At 60.3% G+C, this 21,020-nt stretch overlaps 1 protein-coding gene across 1 annotated transcript in view; it reads right to left on the reverse strand.

Annotated features, from left to right (window-relative positions):
* PIK3R3 (phosphoinositide-3-kinase regulatory subunit 3) overlaps positions 1 to 21,020 on the reverse strand; it is a 134,694-nt gene that overhangs the window by 96,225 nt on the left and 17,449 nt on the right. The window contains exons 5-6 of the mRNA XM_059727775.1: positions 7,091 to 7,222; positions 254 to 455 (exon numbers count right to left, since the gene is read on the reverse strand). Of these exons, the coding sequence (XP_059583758.1) occupies positions 254 to 455; positions 7,091 to 7,222 (334 nt within the window). The remainder of the gene's footprint in view (positions 1 to 253; positions 456 to 7,090; positions 7,223 to 21,020) is intronic.

Genomic DNA, 21,020 nt, shown 5'->3' on the forward strand with positions numbered 1-21,020 from the left:
CAGATTAGGATTAATGCACCCATTTCACAGAGGGACAAATCAAGGCGTGAGGCCCAAAGCAGACCCAGGAGTCTGGGCCGGTGCCCGAGCTGCTCAAGGCACTAGATATTAATTTGGGATTAGGTTGCAGCGGATAGGCCCCCAGGAAACAAGAAGCTTTATGTCAAGGACGCAGGCAGCCCTCGGAGCAGAGAGCATGACCCTGCATGCGCTGCCAAGCAAGCACAGGCAGGGCCTCCTCCTGCAGCCTCACCTGGTCAGCGCGGCGTGGAAGAGCAGCTCTCCGAGGAGCTCGCCCAGCGCCCGGGCGGCCGGCCGGCTCCAGCTGCTGTTCTGGCCCAGGCGGCAGAAGTGGCGGCTGAGGTGCTGGAGCAGGAGGCGATGCGGCGGGGGCAGGCCGGCGGTCTCCAGGACGGCCCTCACGCGCTGGCTGCATTCCTCCAGGCTCGGGGTCTCTGCGGGGAGGGAGGCACAAGGGAAGGGCAGTGTTTACTGTCTGTAGTCGGCTCTCCTGCGTCCCGTCTCCCCCAGACCGCATCATCCCACCCAGGCAGAGGTGCCGGGCTCCCTTTGACCGTCCCAGCTCCCCTTCTCCGGTCGTTCTGCCCACCTTCCCATGCCCCTCTCTCGGGAGCAGCCTCTCCTAGCTGCCTCTCCTCACTGCAGGCACAAGGGCCTCAAGGATCATCTCCACGGCCCTCCTGCCCCAAATTCACCCCCCTTGGAGACGTGCAGCAGTGCGGCCCGGCTCCTGGCACTCTGCATGTGGCATCGGCCTGACCCAGCTTAGGCAGAGCTGGGAGGCGCGAGCCCTGTGCCCGGCAGCCCCAGGAGCCCTGTCTACACTACTCCACCCTTGGTTACCACTGGCTGGAGCAGTGGACTTGGCAAGGAAGGCTCCTAAACCTGTTAGGCCCCTGTGATCGAGTCCAGGGATGCTCAGGCCAGGAACGCAGCACGTGGCAGGGGGGAGTCACTTCATCAATTTGGGACCGAGACGGGAGAAGCATCGTGGGGATTAAAAATCCTCAACCCCGGAGCGCGTGCATACATCTGGGCCACGGCTGCCTTCTGCCAAAGGTAAAGGGCCAGCCTTCTCAACATCAAGGCATGCTGGGAAAGTGGGAGACCCTAGGCTCTGGGTCACTTAGGATCCCAAAAATATGATCCTAGGTGGCCTCCATGTACCCCCTGATTTGCCCCCCACGTCCTGGGCAGGTCGGCGCCCCCCTGGCTACCCTGGAGCTCTCCAAGGCCAGAGCACACGTGGCCCAGATGCCGACTTCTCTGATACACGATTAAATCCGGATTCACACTGCTGAGCTCAATGCCACCACTTTCTGGCGTGACCTTGGCCCAGTCACTTAGCCCCACCCCCACCCCCACCAAGGGATTTAGGCACGTTTCTTGGGGGACAGCGTGTCCTGGGTATGCGCTCCCCTGGCAATGCCGTGTGCCTCTCGGGCAGAGCAGAGCCCTGGTATTAAGTTCCCTCTGATGGGACCCCAAAACGGTGGGCAGGGGTTTCTTGGGACCCCGTGCATGAGGCTGGAGCTTGTTCTGCAGGCATGGGATGGAGCAGGAGCATCTCAGCTGCATCCCCGTGGTCCAGAGCCTTTGAGAGCAGGCGTGATGGGGACGGTTAATGCCAGGAGTGTTTGGGGAAGGGAGGGGTATGGGGGCAGCCGGATGGACAGACGGACGGACGGATGGACGGACGCCTGGAGTGCCGGGTCCCGGACAGTGCACGTGCTCTGTGGGAGCCTCTCCTCCTTGCAGTGGGCACCCACAGCAACACCCCGACGCCTAATTAATCATTCTGGCTAATGAGTGGGGAACCGAGCCCTGTAACAAGGCTGCTGGGAGACAGGGTGGAGCGCTAACGAGGCGGCTGGCAGCGAGGTTCCCCCTAACGAGACTGTGGGGAGAGCAATCGCAAGCAGCACCGAGCGGGGGATGAGACGGTGAAGCCAGCCGCTCCCCGCGTGGCTCTGCCCCACGGCCCAGCCCGGGGGAGTTTGGGCCGTCACGGCCGGGGGAATTGGGGAGCCAGCTAAGGGGTGCCCCAGGGGCCGCGTCTGGCTCAGGCTGCAGCAGCTCCCCCAAATTCAGGCCTCTGGGATCTGCCTCTCGCCATCAGCATGGAGCTGGGACCTCCCTGGGCTTGGGCTCCATCTCCATGCGCTCCTGGCATCTCTCCCGCCTCCTGTCCGGGGTGCGGACTCAGCCGGCTGGTCGAGTCTTGCTATGAGCTATGAGCAAGGGTCTTGCATGTACCCCCCAGGACAGACTCCCCTTGGCTCCTCCATCAAGGGACACCAGCCTGCCTGCACCCGGTGTGTCCCACAGAGACCAGGAGCCGCCGCGGGTCCTCCCAGTCCAGGATCCCGGGAGTCGGGGATGGCAAGGACCCCCCAGATGGCCCCTGGATTTCCCAGCCTTGCTCCCTGCTCTGCTTCCAGCTGGGGGTGAGCATCAGCCCCTGCTAGACAAGCTCTGGGTCGGGACCTGCCACCCTCAGGGCTTGCGGGCCGGAGTCTGGCAAGCACGTGGCAATGTCGGATGCCCGATGCCAGGCCGAGGGGGGCTAAAGGGACCCCCAGCTGGCAGCTTTCCCACCAAACCTCGGCCTGGGCCCTGGTGCTCTGTGCAGCGGGTCCCCAGCAATGTGTTAAGACAACAGCATCCGATGTAGCGAGCTGCTGCTCACACCAGCTTATGCACGGCTGGCTTAGTTAGTCTGCAAGGTGCAGCTTTGCCCTGCCTTCTGCCTGGCCTTTAAAGAGCCAGCGTACCCTGGGAAAGAAAAGAAAAGAAAAGGGCGGGGAGGACGAGGTCGGAAATCCCCCCAGTAGCTCCCGTCTGTCACGTCCTCCTTGCTTTGGCCTCAGGATCTGAGGAACTCCAGGGCTGGGGTCCCTTTGAAGTCGCTTAATGAGCTGGCCCGGCTAATTGCTTTCTAATTGAGTTTCGTGGCTGGGGAAGGAGGCTGCCTTTGATTTCCTCCCCAGAAAGCCAGAGCGGGGAGGCCAGATGAGACGCGGGGTCCCCGCGGGCCGTGTGGGGAGCTGGGGGGGGTCTCAGCAGGGAGCTGGGCGCCTCGGTGGCTGGGGGGGCAGGCGGGATGTTGCACGGAGAGGTAGCACGGGGAGGGAGCGGGCACACAGGGACGGAAGGTGCCAGCAAGTCTTGGACGGGGGTCGCGGCCTGTTGTCACCTGTGTGCGCCCGCCGGAGCTGGGACCGGGGGCCCTTAAAGGCAGGTGCCCCCCATTCATCATGTGCCCTGCCTACATATCCATCTGCCCATCCACCCAATGTGCATAGCCATCCCTCCTACTACCTCTGTGTCCATCCACCCTACCTACATATCTGTCCCCATCCCTCCATCCCCATCTCCGTATCCATCCGTCCACGCGATACATGTCCACCTGTCTGTCCAATGATCCCCACATCGCCCCCCTCTCCTGCCCCCATGCCCATCTCTCCACCCATCCCTGCCCGCACCTTCCAGCCACCCCCTGCACACTCCTATGTACCCATCCATCCACACAGCCATGGCACGCTCCCTGCAGCTTGCCCATTGTGTCCCTCGAGGGGTAGAGACACCGGTCAATGCTGGCTCCAGCTCTTCCCCTACAAATGCTAGGTCTGACCCATCCGGGACACATCTCACATGGGCCCTTCGCTCCCTACCACCCCTCTTTCCCACCCTCCAGGCTCCATGCAGAGATATCTCAGCTGCCGGCAAACGCGATGCCTAAAGGGATTAAAGTCAACGATACAGGGGTTTATTTCGTATGACTTCTATGGGAGAGAACAGCCCGGTTCATCATGGCTGCAAGATGGCTGCGCTCGCGGGGCTGGATCGGTGCCGCAGACGCCATGAAGGGCAACGGGAATCGCTAACAAGCAAGGAGAAGAAAGTTGCGCTGAAACATCTGCCGAAGAAGCAGGACAGGACTCAGTGCTGGGGACGGCTGTCCTGGGAAAGGTGGGGAAGAAAGGGGGACCTTTCTGGGTCAAATGTGTGCCCAGATCCTTTCAATCCAAGAGCAGCCCCAGAACTGAAGGGGACTCCTCCTTTGCTGGCAGCAGTATGGGGCTTATGGATCGCGGAGGGTGTGGAACAAGCAAGGAGGGAGGTGCTATTTCAGCTCCAGCAGGGAGAAGACCCATGCCCCTCTGCTCTGGGGACCGCGGGGTCTTCCCCGGCTGATGCTCTTGTCTGGGCTGATGTGAGACACGGCCTCGACGGCTGGTCGGAGACGGTGAGCACCACAGCTCGACGCTGGGCCCCGTGGCTTTGAAGACGTCCGGTCCTGTGTCTGCGGGGGCACGAACCCTCATCTCCCACCTGCCAGGTTTGCATCTGCAGCCCCGGCGCACAGGCTAGGCTGCACAGGGCATCCTCCAGCCCGGCTGCTGGGCCGGTGGGGAGCAAGGAGCTGTAACACCAAGAGTGCATGCATCCCAGCCCTCGAACAGTTCATGCCTGCCCAGGGTACGATGCACAGGGCTTTCCCTCCACGATCAGGGTTACAAAGTGCTTGTTCTCCCTCATGGCTTGCTAGGCACAGAGGGACAATGCTGCCTGATCCCCCCAAGCCCCAGCTAGGTGTCCGTGCCAGTATAGACAAGCCCTTTCATCTCATAAAATCACGGAGCACCAGAAGGGAGTGGGAGAGCTCGCATATAGTCGAACCCCGGCCTGAGGCAGGACCGGCCCTGTCCAAACCAGCCCAGACACGTCCATCATCTAACCCCTCAGTGCAACGATTGTCAGCCCTGGCACATCACGCCCGCACCTGCCCCAGGGAAAGCGGGGGGACCGCGGCGGCCAGCGTCCTCCTGCCGTAAAGGGTTGATTAAATAGACGCTCAAGAGATCCCAGATGGAGGCGTTGCCCCTGCTCCAGTGGAAGGCAGCCCCCCCAGATCCATCTCAATCTGGCCGTGGGGGTCTGGCATCTTTGATAGGAGGGGTGAGGAGTCTCTCCAAGCCCAGCCCGTAGCCTGGGAGTCACGGCAGTCTCCTGGGAGACAGGAGAGGTGGTTTTCAACCCCTTTGGGGACCAAACTCCCCGGTTCCCCCTATACCCAGCTGAGAGGCCGGACCCAGTCCTCTAGAAACACCCCCACAGTGCATTTTGGGCTACACCTTTCCATTTGAGTCAGAAAACTACATTCCCACCCCTGCCACAGACTCTCTGCTTAGCCTTGGGCAAGTCGCTGGCTCTCTCAGCTCCCCGAACGGGAATCAGGACCCGCCACTCCCTCCCCTGAGCCATTAACATATGCAAAGTGCCTGGTTTGCAGCTTATATGCAGAAGGACGTGCCATCGGACTGGTCCCCATTTCCTCTTGACCGCCAAGAGGATCCCAGCCCGGCTGTGGTCTTGTCCGGAGACCCCATCTGCCCCGGCCTTTGCGGGATTGAGCGTGTGGCCTGTCACTTAAGGGAAGAAGCCAACTAAACCGAAGCCTTTAAAGCAATCCCATAGGGTTGCACAGAGGCCGGGAAGACTTTGCAGAGACCGAAAGGTGCTTCCAACACCCTGCGCTAAGAGAGCAAGGATTCGTCTATGCCCTTATAAAGCCAAAAGCTGACTAGATCACAGGAAAAATGTCCCCGCTGCGGAGCCAAACTATTGTAATAATGCTTTCTTTCTGGGCCAGCCTTGCAGGGATTTGGCAGTCGCTGGGCCTCCTGGCATGGGCAGGCTGCACCGGCTCCGATCCTAGACGGTCAGCGCTGGAGGCTGCCCCACCTCTGCCGGGTGCCCAGACGGGAGAGAGTCCCATGCATACTTGGTGGGATTTGGAGAGGTTTAATGCATTTTTCCACCCCATCTCCCCGGTTGCTGGCGAAGCAGACAAAGCCAGCGCCTCGCTGCTGGCACAGAGGCGAGTGCGGGGAAGGCCCACGGTTGGGTTCGGCACACATGCACGTACACAAGGACCCAGGGTATCGTGCCCTACCCTTGCTAGCTCACACCCAGAGCCTCATGTCATCAGTCCTCTCCTAGGAAAATCCCCACGCACGGTCTGTGCGAAGCTTCGGAGGAAAACCTTCGGACCCTGGTCTCTGGTCAGTGCGGGGGTTCGAGCTCGAGTCCAGGCCTCAATGAGATGTGCTGTTGGCAGAGGTGTCTCATGCCGGCAAAGATGCACATCTCGGAGATGGGCACAGGCTGGCTCCAAACCCTTTGAACCGCAGAGTCCCAGAGAAGCAGGGCCCTCAGGCTGGATCCGAGTTGGTCTATAAGGTGCAAATCTACCCCGATTGCAGACTAACACTGCCAGCTACCTCCCCCAGCTCATTAATAGCGTGCTGTCTGGCTACAGCTGCTCCCGACCCTCTCCCCGAGGCATCGTCCCAGCGATGACCGCGGCGGGGATGACGGGCTGGTGAGAGGAGCTGGTGTCCCCGGAGGTTGCGAGGTCGCCAGCTGCATGACCAGCGATGGATGAGGGGAGCCGGGGCATCGCTTTTGAAGGTGATCGATTCCTTGACCTTGATCGAGCGCTCGGGCCGGGGGGACGGGATTCCCACGCTCCCTCCGGTCTGAAGGGCCTCTTGCAGCTCGGCTTTGTCCCCTGCGCCCGAGGCTACCGAGGCCTATTCAAAGGGAGACGCACGAGGCTGTGCCCTTCTTGAGCAGCTCACGGACGGCCACAGCTCAGTCCCGACCGGGGCTCAGTCCTCAGCTTCCCCGGTGAGACTTGGGCCATGCATCTTCCTACGCCTCCAATCACTCCCATTAATGAGGGCAGAGCCGCGGCACTTTGCACATCAGCTCCGAGGGAGGCGTCCAGCTCCCTTCCTCCACGCCCGGATTAAACCCGCTGTGCCAGCCGGCGCTATAACAGCCATTAGCTTTATTATTTTTTTATAATAACATTTCATTTCCAGGCTAAATCCACTCCAAATTAAGTTCCACATCTCGACCGAGCTACCCCCGCGAGCCTCCTCCCTCCCAGACGCTTCAGCCAGGGGCTGACGGCAGCTTAGAGGTCTTGGGGCTCAGATGCCCCCTCGTCTACCTGCCCCGAGTCAAAAGGCCGATGTGGCCGGAGAGGGAGACGTACCTTGAGCAGCATAGACCAGCTCGCTGTACACGGCCGGGGGGACCACGGGGCCCGGCAACTCCTGCAGGTACCACGTCAGCGCCTCGGCCAGGGCCGGCCCGTCGTAGGAGTCCAAGTCGACCGCCGAGGGGTCTGGAAAGGGAGGAGAACAGTGTCACACCCCTGAGCCAGCTGCACCAACAAGCTGGACTGAGGCTGCCCCGAGCCCGCCGCGCTCATCCCCGTCCCATCCCTTCAGCCGCTGGATGACCCCTAGCCCCCCACGCGAGGGGCACGGCTCTGCAGGACCCCCCGTCCTCTCGCTCGCAGGAAGGCAAACCAGGCCACTTTTCGAGTCACAAATATCAGCAGGAGCCGATGCCTGCTGAGTGCGGAGCTTGGGGTCTGCCTAGAAATAATCACCAGCGATCGCAAGAGGGACAAGTCCCCTCCAGGCAAGGGCTGTGCCGTGCTGTCGCCAACCCCCAAAGGCTTCCCCCGTGGCAGAGGGATGTTGCCACCCGGTATTTCCCTGTGCCCGGCCTCCCAAAATGGAGGCTACACGTGGCCGGTGCGATAGACCCCTTCTTTGCAGCAGGCATTCGTATCGCTACGGAGCCACAGGAGTCGTATCCAACAGGAGCAACTGGATTGACCCCCAAAACGCTGTACAAAAGGTCGTGCACAGGAGCACCTGTGCCTGGGGGTGAAGCACAAATATGAGCCCTTTGTCAGGGGGATTTTAAGCCTCCCCCAGGGGCACTGGGTGCTGCTGCAGCCCAAATTGGGGATGGGACTGGGTTGTGCCAATGCGCCTGCTGGGACTTACAGCCGGAGGGTCCTGGCTAGAGGGGGTTGCTCCCCCTGCTCAGGCTCAGATGGATGTTGCATTGGGGACGGGAAGGGATTTTACCCCCTGGACACATTGATATGGAGTAGGGGTGGGATTTGCCTTTCTCCATTGCAGGGGCACGGCATCTACCCGGGGTCTCTTGAGTGTATATTTGCAGCAGGGACGTTGGCTTTGCAACCTTTGCGGCAGCAGGACGCTGGCCACCACGGTCCCCCTGCTTTCCCCACGGCAGGGTTGGCTGCGATGTCTGGTGCTATGTCAGGGATGACTATAATTTTGCTAAGAGGTTGGACCGTGGACTGGTTTGGACCGGGCGGATCCTGCCTCAGACAGGGGTTGGACTGGATGTGACTCCACAAGTCCCGTCCAGCCCCACTATGTCCAGCAAGAAGCACCTGGGAGGCCGAGCTGGCTGGAGTGGGATGGGGAAACACCCCAAGAGCCTTAAATCTGAAGGTGACCTGAGGCAGAATCCATCCGTCCAGAACAGCACCCGGCAGGGACCCTATGTCATCCCCGCAGGGGAAAAGTCCCCATGCTCTTCCTCATGGGTTATCCTTGGAGGCCTCCCAGCTGGGCACTGGGCACCTGCACTGGTCAGAGGATGACGATCCGGTATTGCAAAGGCCCTCGAGCTCTCCAGACAGGGCTTGCCTTCGAACTGGAGTGAACCCAGATGTTTCAAAACTCCCCACGAAGGAAAACAAGTCTTGCAAGCCCGTCTCTGGAGGATGGAGGGCCGGGTTTCTGTGAGGACGCCCCTCTGTTGTGCACAGCGCACGGCTCCGAAATGCAGAGCTCCTTCAAAACCCAAAGACCGAAAAGCAAAGCCTTTGTTCCCGGGCATGTTCAAAGAGGCCGGTTGAGCCCCGGTGTCTCCCTGCTTCGGGTCGCTGGGGTGGACACGGCTTCATGCGGCAGTTTGGTTTCCACCCAAAATGGTTCAATCCCAGCTCAGGTGATTTCCTGAGGTTGCCACGTCCCATCGGATACTGCAGCACTGATGGGGGATTCCCAGGTGCTAGTTATACACACGCAGGCCGAGGTTACGGGCCAAGGTTGGTAGCAGCCATGAGCCTGGGAGCATCAACAGCGTGCAGCAATGACGGCTCCTCGATGAGGTGGGGAAGTGTCCGTGCAGGGAGCCAGAGGCACGGTGCGCATCGGGGACCATTGCCAGGCCAAGTCACCGCTGCTTCTCCTGATGCCCAGCTCAGGCCTTGCTTGACATGTCTGGGTCTAATTGCATGACACAGGATCACAGGAAAGGAGGGTGGGAAGGATGCTCAGGAGTCACATCTAGTCCAACCCCCTGCTCCAAGCAGGACCAGCCCCAACTACAGCATCTACCTGGGTCTTAAACACCTCCAAGGATGGAGACTTCTCTGGGAAGCCTGTCCCAGTGCTTTGCTACCCTCCTAGGGAGAAAGTGTTTCCTAATATCCAACCTCAACTTCCCTTGCTGCAGCTTGAAATGTCCTGGTGTCAATGCAGAGTGGCTCCCAGCACAGACCCAGATCGAGCCCCAGAGCAGAGTGGGAGGTAGCCGGAAATCATGCCTTTCCAACAGGCTTTGGTTTGGGTGGGAAGCCGAGCTCAGGACAAGGATGAGCCACGCTAGACCTGCATGGGGAGGCTTGTTCCAGTCTGGGTCATCCAAAGAAAACCCTGGGGAGTCCCTGCCTGGCCGGAGCCAAGAGCCTCTTTCCCTTCGGTGCCCGCACTTGGCCGTGCAAGCAGAAAGCAAACACACTGAACAATCCCAGCAGCAAAACCTCTAACCCAGCCGTGGAGACGCTACCTCATCCTCAGCACTGACCACAAGCTCGACCGGGAGCCTCAGAGCGCCGTCCCCCAGGGAGCCGCGGCCCCTGGCAGGTCCGAACCCGGCGGAAAGGCCCGTGGGAAAACAGAGTGGGACGATAACCGCACCTCGGGCACGACCTGGCATGGCCCGGGGCAGCCGGAGCCAAGGACAAGGCTTTGTCTGTGCTTGGCTCCCAGCAGGAAGGGCTGGGACCGCTCCGGGGATGCTCCGGAGCTGGAAACGTCTCTGTGACAAACCCCCACATTGCTTTGGTCCTTGGGAAAATTCACCTTTTGGGGGGGAAAGCTCTCACAAATGAATGATTTCAGCTGAAACGAGGATTGGGTAGTGCCGCGGGGAAGCTGCCATCCCTGCTCCATCCCAGCGGTGTAATTTCAGGCGTGAGGTCTGCTCGTGGGGCAATGGGAAGCTAGGTAGCGCGGTGGCCCCAGACCATGCTGCATTGCGGGAGATTTAGTCCAGCTGGGCATGCTGGCCCACAGGGGACGGGCACCCCCGGACCAAAATTGTTTGCTTTTGGGCACAAGAAAACACGAACGTTGGGGGTCTGATGAGAACGATGACGTTTTCCGTGGAGATAATGCTGTTTTGCAACCTGTTCCCGTTTCTGTATAAAAGCCCAGTTTTCTGGGTGCAAAGCCGGCTTCATGGCCATGGAAGCAACCACATGGCTGCAAGCATTGCACCGGGAATAACTTTGGCCCGCCGGGGTCCTGTCACTCCGCATCAAAGAGGCGTCCGGATCCCAGAGGGATTTCAGCGCCGTCTCATCTCTTACTTCTCTAAAGAAGACGTTCCTACTGTTCCAGCAAGCTGCGTATGCTACACGTTATGTATATTATGCAATTCACTACTGAATCGCGCAATAAATTGACACCAGCCACACATGCCAAGTAAGATCAGCACCAGTGAAAAGAAATTATCACACAATTAACTGGTTAACTGCTCAATAAATTTACACTGGCCACACTTGCAAAGTAAGACCAGCCACAAGTGCAAAGAAATTATCACACAATTAACTGGTTAACTGTGCAATAAATTGACACCGGCCACTGCAGAGTAAGACCAGCCACAAGTGCAAAGAAATTATCACACAATTAACTGGTTAACTGCGCAATAAGTGTACACCAGCCACACATGCAAAGTTATAAAAATGACTGTCCAGCCATAAAATCAGCCCGACAGCTGTTTCCCAGAGCCCCTCTAAGTGGCACTCGCCATATCTCTAAGGAAAATGGGGCCAAGATATTTCTTGGGGTTGGAGACAGACGTGAGTGTGGTGTTGCCCTGCAAACAGCTGGAAAAAAGAGGATAACAGTCTTACTACTGCTGCCTGCAAGAGGAGCTCCCACTTCCGTGCAGGAGTGGACCGGGTAGGAGGGCCTCGCCGCTGTTCACCCTGCAATGCAGGGGCCTTTATGCCCGCCCTGTAGCAGCCCCGGCAGAAGCATCGTTAGCAGGCAGCTGGCTAACGTGCACCCTGGCTGCTACAGAGCAACCCTGCGCAATACTTTCTTCACCATCTCCTGCCTCTCCTGTGCCCCAGCGTGGCGCAGCCCAAAGCCCTCCAGGAGAATGCTGCCGACAGGTGGGGCTTGCCCCCCGCTTAGGTGCCACTCTCCCCATTTCACAGGTGGGAAAACCGAGGCACTCAGCCCTCTTCAGCCGGGACCCATACCCTTTTGCCTTGGCTGTGAGCAGGAGGAAGCGAACTGCGCTGACACCGTCCCCAACCAACTGCTGTTTTCGACCCCACGTTCTGCCCCGCAGCCCTTCAGCTCCACACAAGTGACACCCCGGCCCCGTGGCCTCTCGCCTTTGCTCCTTGCTTCCCCCACGGTGGCATTCACCCAGAGGAACGGTCACTTTGGGATCCATAGCGAAATTTGCCCTTTCTTGTGTTTCAACTGTGTTCCTGTTTGCACAACATTTTAAAAGTCTTTCTGGCATTTTCAAGTAAAACTCATCCGGACGTAGTTTACTTGATTACGACGCTCCATGCATAAATACCTCATCGGTTCGCAGGCGCCTACAGCAGCGGGGCTGGAAGGGGCGTCTGGGGGTTGCCTCTAGTCCACCCCCTGTCCAAACCATGCCCGACACAGCCATCGTGCCACCTCCTCCGGTCACCCCTGACACGGCACCAGGCATCGCCCCCGAACTTGCCACGGGGAAAGCAGGGGCACCGTGGCGGGCAACGCCTTGCTGCTGCAAAGGTTCGTCAGGTGGTGACTGGGGAGGTGCGACTTCCCTCTCCTACGCTCTGGGCCTTGCTGGGAGGAGCTCCTCTCTGCAGAGACCGAGGGAAAGCACTTTGGTCCCAAGGCACCCAAGCGCGCGGAGAGCGCGCTTCAAGCCAAGAGGCTGCAATGGACTCGCCTAGGAGCTTTGCAGACCCAGAGGAGCACTAGCAAGCTCTCTGTGGACTGGGAGCAAGACCCCCACTGAAAGCCCTGAGAAGTGCAGCCACCTCCTGCAGAACAGGCGCATCCCTGCCGGCAGCTGCGGGAACATCTGGACACAGCTGGGCCAGCCCCTGCGCTGTGACCGCCCACCTGCCGGCACATCCCCTCCCAGCCCCATCATCTCTAAGGAACTAGAGAAATCCTGCGGTTTGCAGAGCCAGAGCTGGGGGCAGAGGGGCTCCGGGCAAAGCACCCAAACAGGCAGACAGACTGCCGGCAGGGCCACCTCCTTCGGCCAGCCCGTGATCCGATCCCCGGCTATCGCTTTCAGCTGGAAGCCCGTCGCCAGCGCTAGACAAAGGGGTGGGGGGACAATAGCTGCATTTACACCGTGCCAGCCAGCAGCCTGCAGTCACATGCGGCCCCCGGGACACGGCGTGTCATGCGGCCGGCGGCTGGAACCGCGTGTCCGGCAGCGACAGGCCCCGCTCGCTGGGCCGGAGTCCCGCCGGACCGGGCTCTCTTCTGGCTCCTGGCTCCTATCTGGACCCGCTCGCCCCGCACACCCCTCATACACACACCTCTCACGTACCTCATCCCCCCAGGGACCATGTGCCTCCTGCATCTCCTGGGGAGCCTTGCTCCCAACCCCCTGGGGGTTTCCGGATCCGGCACCCAACCCCCTGGGCATTCGCAGCTGGAGACCCCGGGTGGGCATCTACCCGTGGCAGTGGTCAGACAGGTCCGAGCGCCCAGGCTAGCTCAACCCCTTGCCTCCAAGCTGAGGAGAGAGTGGGATCTAACCGGGCTCACGCCGGAGCCCTGGGCTGTGTCCCTTGTCTGTGCATCACACTGGACATCCCTGGACGCACACACGCACTCCCTCTCGACTCGCCGCGATTCCCACGTTTGCTAGCCCCCTCGCTCGGACTTCCTCGGGTCTTTGAGGCTTTCTCCTTTTCATCGGAGCTCTCCTCTGGTGAAGGTCACAGGGAAACGTGGAGGCAGGGGTAGGACAAGTGCAGCCTAAACCTCCGTTTTCTACTTCCAACCCCTCACCCGTTGCAGGTGGAGACGGGTGTGCAAAGAGCCCTCAGTGAGGGGAACGCAGCGGGGGAGAGCAGAGCCGTGAGCCCGGTCCAGATCCGTGCAAGGCGTGAGACAGGAGAGAAATAACCCTGGACGCAGCAGAGCAGCCGTTCTCCCCCTTTTTAGAACGAAAACCCTCTTGGAAAATGCTAGCTCTTAGTTTTGCCACGTCTTTTGATGATGGAAAGGGGCTAGAGCCATTCTTCCGTCGCAAAGGACTCGGACACCGCGGTGCGGAGGAGCTTTGGCACGACGAGCTCCTGCCCGAAACCCGTGAATCTAATGAACGGCCCTCAAGTTGCGTGGCGTCCCCGTGGGAGACTCAAGGACCTGCGTACGCCTGGGTGAGGACCACTGCACTGGATCCCTGTTGCAATAACACTGCAGAGAGACCTGCCAGCAGCTCTGGCTCTGGGTGGCACTCGAGATTCTCTGCCACCGACAGGCTCTGTCACCTTGGGTGCATCATGCAGTCTCCCTGGGCACCGTTCGCCCCACGGGAACCAATGCTGTGCTTCATGTGCCCTTGGATGCGGGTGGTGGAGGCAGGAGCAGGGATGCCTGCATGTGCCTGGCCTAGGCATGGTATAAATACACTGCAAACAGGCATCGGTGCCGCGATCACGCCAGGCTCTGCATGCTACCGCTGCCCAGATCCTGGCTAACACCAGCTCTGTTCAGAGCCCAGGTGCACGCCTGGACTCTCTCCCACCTCCCTAATGAAAACCACCTCCTCTTCCAGCTTCAGGGCTCAGGCAAGGAGCCTGGGGAGCTCAAAGGCCATGTGGTTTCACTTAGTCAAGGGCCGGGACTGTCGGTAAGTGATGAGCTGTTTGCTCAGAAACCCTCGGTGAAATTCCTGGCCTGTGAGGAGCGGTGCGGGGCCTCATTGCTCTGCCTACGGGAGGGCTACTTTCGTGCACACCACGCAGCTGCCTCAGTGGGGACCGGAGCCGGGAAAGCTCACGGGTGAGTTTTGCAGTCGCAGGGACTGAGCGGCATGAAACAAGACCCCAGCCGTCACAGCAGACCCCGAGGAGGTGACGGATCGTCCCATCCCAGATGGCTCAACACCCTCCCTTAGGTCCAGCAAGGATGCTGTCTCTCCCGTGACAGCCCCTTCCTGGGTCCTGTCTTGTGCTCCTTGTCTCTCCTTCCTGTCCTAAACCCGGGGGCCAGGGTGTTCTCCCTGACTAATGTCCCTTCTCCAGGAAAAAAAGCCTGGGACAAGTGTGACGCACGACTGAAGCCAGGGACAAGAGTCCCCGGGAGGCCACGGTTCTTGCAATGCAAGAGGCGTTGAATGCAGCCCCATCCCTGCACCCCTGGGAGCCGGCGGCTGGGCAAGACTCGCTCCACGCTGCAGCCCATTGCCCCGGGACACCAGCCCGGGCACCCCGACTCCCGGTTTCGGCTCCGGCTCTACCCCCAGGCTCGGGCATGTCAGCGAACCCCTACACCCACCGGCAAGCAGAGGGGCGATTCTGGTCCTCCTCTCCGACCAGCGGCTAACGAGCTCCACTCATCACAGCCCCCTGCCCTTGTCGTGGCCATGGCTCGGGCAGGGGGAGACCACCTGCTATGGGGCTGGGGAAGGACCGGTGCTTTCTAGGGGCGAGTCCTTTGCTTTACGTGAAGAGCCTGGGGGCGTCCCTGCAGCGTTCCCCGCCAGCTATTGGCATCGGGGAGGCTAGCCCAGGTGGCCAGGCTGCCCCGGGCACCGCACACGGGGAACGGCTGCACCACTTACTTCCAGATGCGCGGGGCGCGTGGGCAGGCCCCCGCGGGGTCGGTCCTGGAAGGAGCATTGGTCCAGCCTAGACTCTTGGAAAATGCGAGCCGAGCTACCGGGGGATGAGGAAGGCCTGGGTTAGACCCTGCTCCTGATCAAACACAGCAGGGGCTGGGAGATGGGCATCGCCCTTTTGGCGAGGATGGACGGGCAGCCGCAGGCACCCACGTGAAGCCGACTGATCTGTAGTGCTGCCGACCGGCCGTGTGCCTGACCCTGCAGTCCTGCCCAGGTTCAGCTGCTCTGCACCAGACCCCATAAGGACTGTATCTGCACAAATCCTGCCCCCCTCCCATCTCCCACGGGCTCAGTCAGCCTGCAGGGGGAGGATTTGGGGGGCCGGGGGTAGACCCCAGCCCCCGGGAGCAGGTTTACCACCCGTCTGCCCCAGCTCTGACAGCACAGGGCTTGGCATCCTACAGCCAGAAGCCGTGGAGACAGGGCTGGAAGGGAGCTCAGCCCTTGCACGGAGGAGGATCAGGTACCCCCAAGTCACCGCACGTCTAACCCAGCCTCGAGGAGCTCGAGCGGCCAGGAGCAGACAGCTGCCTGAGACAACTTGTTGCAGCTCTTCCCAGTCCTCTGAGGCCGGGGGGTGTCCTGGTCCGGCCAGGATTGTATCTCCAGGTTGGCGTTTCACGCGCCGGAGGACTGGAAACAAGAACCGCGCAAGCAGCTCTCGCCCCCTTTCCTTGGAGGTCCCAGGGGGACAGGACGCAGCGTCCCCTCTGCTCGCAGGCCACCCCGAGCCCCCTCGGCTGCCGGGCCACCCTCCACCCTCTGTCCTGCTGCGGTCGGCCACGCCGCGCTCAGCCCACAATGCCCCCCAGTCACGAGCCGTCCCGGCCTCCCGTGACCCGCAGCCTCGCCCCGGCTGAGGAGAGCAGAACAATTCCCGCTCCTGTTCGATCCCGGCTCGGGGCACAGGGATGCACTCGGTGACCCCCGGGTCCGTGCCAGCTGGATGAGTCAATGTTTTACAAGCCACACTCCCATTAATGCACTCCAGAGATGCGCCTTTTGCAAGTCGGTCCTGGCCAACGATGCTCCGCGTGGGGCCCGGTGGCTCTCGGGGTGAGCCGAGTGCAAGCTTTGCCCTGATTCGAACCCACAGCTGAGCAGCTGGGGGGGGGGTGCCCATTCTTTCTGCACCCCAGATGCTGGTGCCATCCAGGGACACACCAGGCCCCGAACACAACAGAGGGATGTCCTAGGTCCTTCTTGGTGCTACAACTGGGAAGTCTCGAGCACCCAGCCACCCCCCCCAGCACACGGCATCTGTGCTACCCGCCCCGGGGTCCCTAGCACGGGCAAGAGCTCCCCGCACTGCACCCCTTGCACCCTCCCCAGCCACCGCCGGCGGAGGGAGGCTCTGAAACCCGCCTGCTTCCTTGCAGCGCTGTGGAGCTGGGTCGCTCGGGGGCTCCTGGTGCCCACAGAGCGCCCGTGGCTGTGCCCAGCCCTCCCCTGCCCCATGCCCGGTGCGAGCCAGGGAATTCGGCTGACTCAAGCTGGGCAGGAAATGACAGGAGCCGTTGGCAGGAGGGGTGAGTAACACAGTGCTGTCGGTAAATGAGGATGTTTTCTCAGGGGCCGGCCCCTGGTAACGCCGTGGGGGTCCAATGCAGTAGCCTCCGTGCTTCCCATGCTCCCGGTCTGTGCTAAAGCCCAAGAGGGACTCAGGTCCCGGAGCCCGCACTCCCTGCCCCTTCCCTTCGCTAGAGAGCGACTGGCAGAAGGGGCTTTCCAGGCGTGCCCCGTGGCCAGCCACGGCCGGCGGGGATGCTGCAGAGCTGCAGAGCTCGCCCAAACAGCGCTGCCAGCGCCCTCACGACCCGGCTCGGGGGATGCAGGGATGGCACCGGGGCTGGAGCAGCTGGGTGCAGAGACAGCCCTCCTCTGGCCCTTCTGGGGGCCGGGATGGACCCCAGCTGAGGTCTGAGCAGCCGGCTTACATCTCTGCCCCAAGAGGGTGGGAGACTGGGGCACATCTCTGCCCAGCCCCGGGCTCCCAGGACCAGCGGAGAGCTCGTGCCTCTCCCCGGCGCGGCCTGACGCCAGGCTTATTTGCACTGTGGGTTTAAATAAAAGGCATGGGACCCCTGGCTCAAGGAACCCGCTTTGGCTGCCCGATCCCTGCAAAACCCTGACCTAGTTGTGGGGTACTTGTGCTTGTCTGCAGGTGGGCTGAGACCCACTGCCCCCTGCTCCCGGCACCGCGACAGCTGACCTGCAGGGCCTTGGAGACCCGGTCACCTCCGGCGCGGCCGCTCCCACCACGCCACCCCAAGGCAGAGCCCGGTGCACAGAAGCACCGTGAGATGAAGGGACTTGCCAAAGGTCATACAAGAAGCCTGTGGCCAGGCCAGGCTGGCGGGGAGCTCTCTCGCTGGGCACAAGATGCTCTCTCCGCAAGCTCTTTTCCTGCCCGGTGCCCTGCTCCATGCCAGCACGTGACTGAGCCACAATGCCCGAGGCTCGGGGGCATTTCAACATGGCTCAAGTAATGAAGCAGGACTTGCCACAGCCGGCTTGGCTCGGCCTCAGCCAGAGCACAGGCTGCCCAGACGCGGCCCCACATGATGGCTGAGGCCGGCTGAGCACGTGGCCAGGAACAGGACCATGGCAGCAGGACCATGGCGAGCGGAGGGGAGGGAGTGCGAGGGCTGAGAGTGGGGGCTGCTCATGCAGTGTGACGGATGTGTGCGTGTGTGTGGGGGGGTGTCCCCGTAGGTGTATGGGTGTGCACATGTTCGTGTGTGTCCATGTGCATGTACGTGCTTGTGCATCTATGTCCTTGTGCATCTACATACATGCATGTGTGTGTGTGTGTGTGTGTGTGTGTGTGTGAATGTCCGTGTGTGTGTGTATATCCATGCGTGGGTGTGTGAATGCCCATGTGTATATGTGTGTGCATGTATGTACATGTCCATGCATGCCTGTGTGAATATCCATGTATGTATGTGCATGCATGTGCATACATGTCCATGCATGTGTGTGAATACCTGGGTGTGCATGTGTGTGTGCATGCCCATGCATTTCATGTGTGTAAGCACGCATGCACACATCCATGCACATGTGAGTATGTGCGTACATAAGCGTACATTGTCTATGACCATGTAGGTAAACGTCTATGCATGTATGGGTGTGCATGGGTGTGTACGCACTCATGCATGTGCATGTCTGGACTTGCACATGCATGTATTTGTGTGCATGTTTTCACGCGTGCGAGACTGTGGGTGTCTTCCGCTCCCTGTACCTTTCCCCTCCATGCCTTCCCTGCGGTCACCCCACCCCACTGCCCCCCGGCCACTGCTTGGGGGTCATGGGGGGCTGCCCTACATGCTCACCAGGGACGCTGGGCCACGGGCTCCTGCCACACAAGTGCACATGAGTCCTTACATGTGGGGGCTCCTCGGCAAGGGTGATCTGCACTCAGCCTGGCCCGATCCCTGGAGACCGGCCCTTCACTCCCAGAAACCCCCATTCCACGATGGGCAGCACCTCCTTGGCCGGGCAGATACTCCCGGCCTCCCACCGGCTTCCCCTTCCCTCCACTCAGCTGGAGCTGGGCTCTGTGCAGGGTGACGAGGAGCAATGGGTGGCACGGGCAGGAAGCAGCAGAGAGCGTTGGACTGGGACTTCTGGCTCTGCCACAGAACCCCTGGAGCGTCCATGGGCACATCCCTTCATCTCTCCATGCCTCGGGTTCCCCTCTGTGCCTCTCCTTCTGGGGGCAGTGACTGTCTCTTGTGGTGCTGCACGTCCAGCACCGAGCACCCGGGGTGCTGATCCTCACCGACCGATGCAGGGCCAACCTCACACCTGGAAGGCACCGCTTCGGCGGGACGCGGCGTGGGGCTGGGGGTCCAGTTCAGGCCCATCTTTGGGAAGACGGAGGCTGTTTTCTGGAGGTTCCCTTGGACCGTTTCTGGTTCGGAGAAGCAGAGCCGAGGCCTGGCTCCAGGGCCAAGCTGTGCAGATCTTCCTGGGGAGGAAACCAGCCCCCCAGCCTGCAGCCCCCACTTTGATGCATCACATCAGCCCTTTGCTTTCTCAGGCCAGAAACATCTGCTAGCATCAGTCCTGCTACTTCCTGTCCCCGCTGCAGCCCACGTTTGGGGCCGAGCATGGCGGGGGCTACCTGAGGCCAACCCTAAATATCACGGCAGAGTGATCCTGCCTCGAGGACACCCGCAACATCTGCAGCAGAGCACAGATTTAACCCTTCAGGTGGGCTAAATGAGCTGTGCTAGGACAGGGAAGGGCTCTGCCCCACATGGCGTGCTTGGGCATGGAAACACACACGAGTGTACGACACAGGGAGAGAGTCGTGGAAATATTGCTGCTGTTTAGCGGGGAGCTCTCTTGGGACCGCAGAATCACAGACAAGAAGGGTTGAAGGGAGCTCAGGAGGTCACATCCAGTCCAACCCCTGCTCCAAGCAGGACCAGCCCCAGCTGCATCATCCCAGCCAGGGCTTTGTCTAGCTGCAGCTTCAAAGTCTCCAAGGATGGAGACTGCACCACTCTCAGTTCTTCCCTACCCTCCTCAGGAGAAAGTGTGTCCTAATATCCAACCTCAACTTCCCTTGCTGCAGCCTGAGCCCATTGCTCCTTGTCCTGCCATCTGCCCCCACTGAGACCAGTCCAGCCCCATCCTCTTTGCAACCCCCTGCAGGGAGGTGAAGGCTGCTATTAAATCCCCCTCGGTCTTCTCTTCTGCAGCCTAAATCAGCCCAGTTCCCTCAGCCTCTCCTCACCAGTCATGTACCCCAGTCCCCCAAACATTTTCATTGCCCTCCACTGGACTCTCTCCAATGTGCCCACATCCTTTCTGTCGTGGGGCCCACAACTGGACACAGGACTCCAGATGTGGCCTCCCCAGTGCTGAATAGAGGGGAAGGATCACTGCCCTCGATCTGCTGGCACCGCTCCTACCAATGCAGCCCAGGATGCCGGTTGTCTTCTTGGCACCACGGGCACACTGCTGGCTTCTGCCCAGCTTCTTGGCCACTGTCACCCCAGGTCCTTTTCTGCAGCGCTGCTGCCCAGCCAGTCAGCCCCAGCTTGTACAGCCAAGTGGATCTGCAAAAATCAGCCCCGGGGATGGAGACTATGGTCCCGTGTGGTTTTTCCCTCGTGCATTTGAGCTCTGGCATGGTAGTGATAAAGGCATTGCTGCGTGCTCCAGCCACATCTCTCAGGACCCCAAGAGCGGTGACTTAGCCCTGCTTCGCCCGTAGGCAGCAATTCTCCACGACCTCTGGCAAAAGGGCTGGACGTTGGCCTGCGTGGACCTGTGGCACAGGAGTCCAAAACAGGACCGCTGGGTTACGCTCCCGACTGCCAGTCATCGGGATGACTCTTCCCCAGCCTCTCCATCCACAGCATGGAGGATAATCCCCCGGCCGGCAACTCTTGGGTGAGCAGGACCCAAAGAAAGCAGAGATCCTGCCCGCTTGGGGCACTTGCCAGCCTCCTACCCACGTGTCTGCCTCTCGCGGGCTTTCAAATAAACATCCCCATTGCCTTTCCTTTCCAGAGGACTTTTTGAAATGCACATTTCTGTTGTATCGGGAGAGGCCAACTTTTATTTCTCCTAGATTTGACATGTCTTCAGCATTTTCCAGTTGGAAAAAAAGGGTAAAAAACTGGAAAAGGAGGATTTATCTTCATTTGCTTGCTTTTGAACTTCGACTTCTTTCCTGGGTGGAAAAAAAAGGACCCAAGCGAAGAGTGGAGAATCCAAACATCCCCAAACCGAACGTAGAAAACCAGGACACGGCTGCTTCCAACACCTGAAAGGACCGATTTGAAGCCGAAACCCCATGAAAATATTGTTTCATTTTGATCCAAGCCTGTATTTTTCATGGCCTTCACTTTGCTTCCTGCAAAAAGTCTTGCATTTTGGTGGAACTTTTCCCAGCACAAACATTTTTCCAATCCAAAATGTGCCTTAGCTCAGACGGTGCCGCGCGGCTG

The sequence above is a fragment of the Alligator mississippiensis genome, chromosome 5, assembly GCF_030867095.1.
Source record: "Alligator mississippiensis isolate rAllMis1 chromosome 5, rAllMis1, whole genome shotgun sequence".
In the NCBI taxonomy this organism is placed as follows: domain Eukaryota; kingdom Metazoa; phylum Chordata; order Crocodylia; family Alligatoridae; genus Alligator; species Alligator mississippiensis.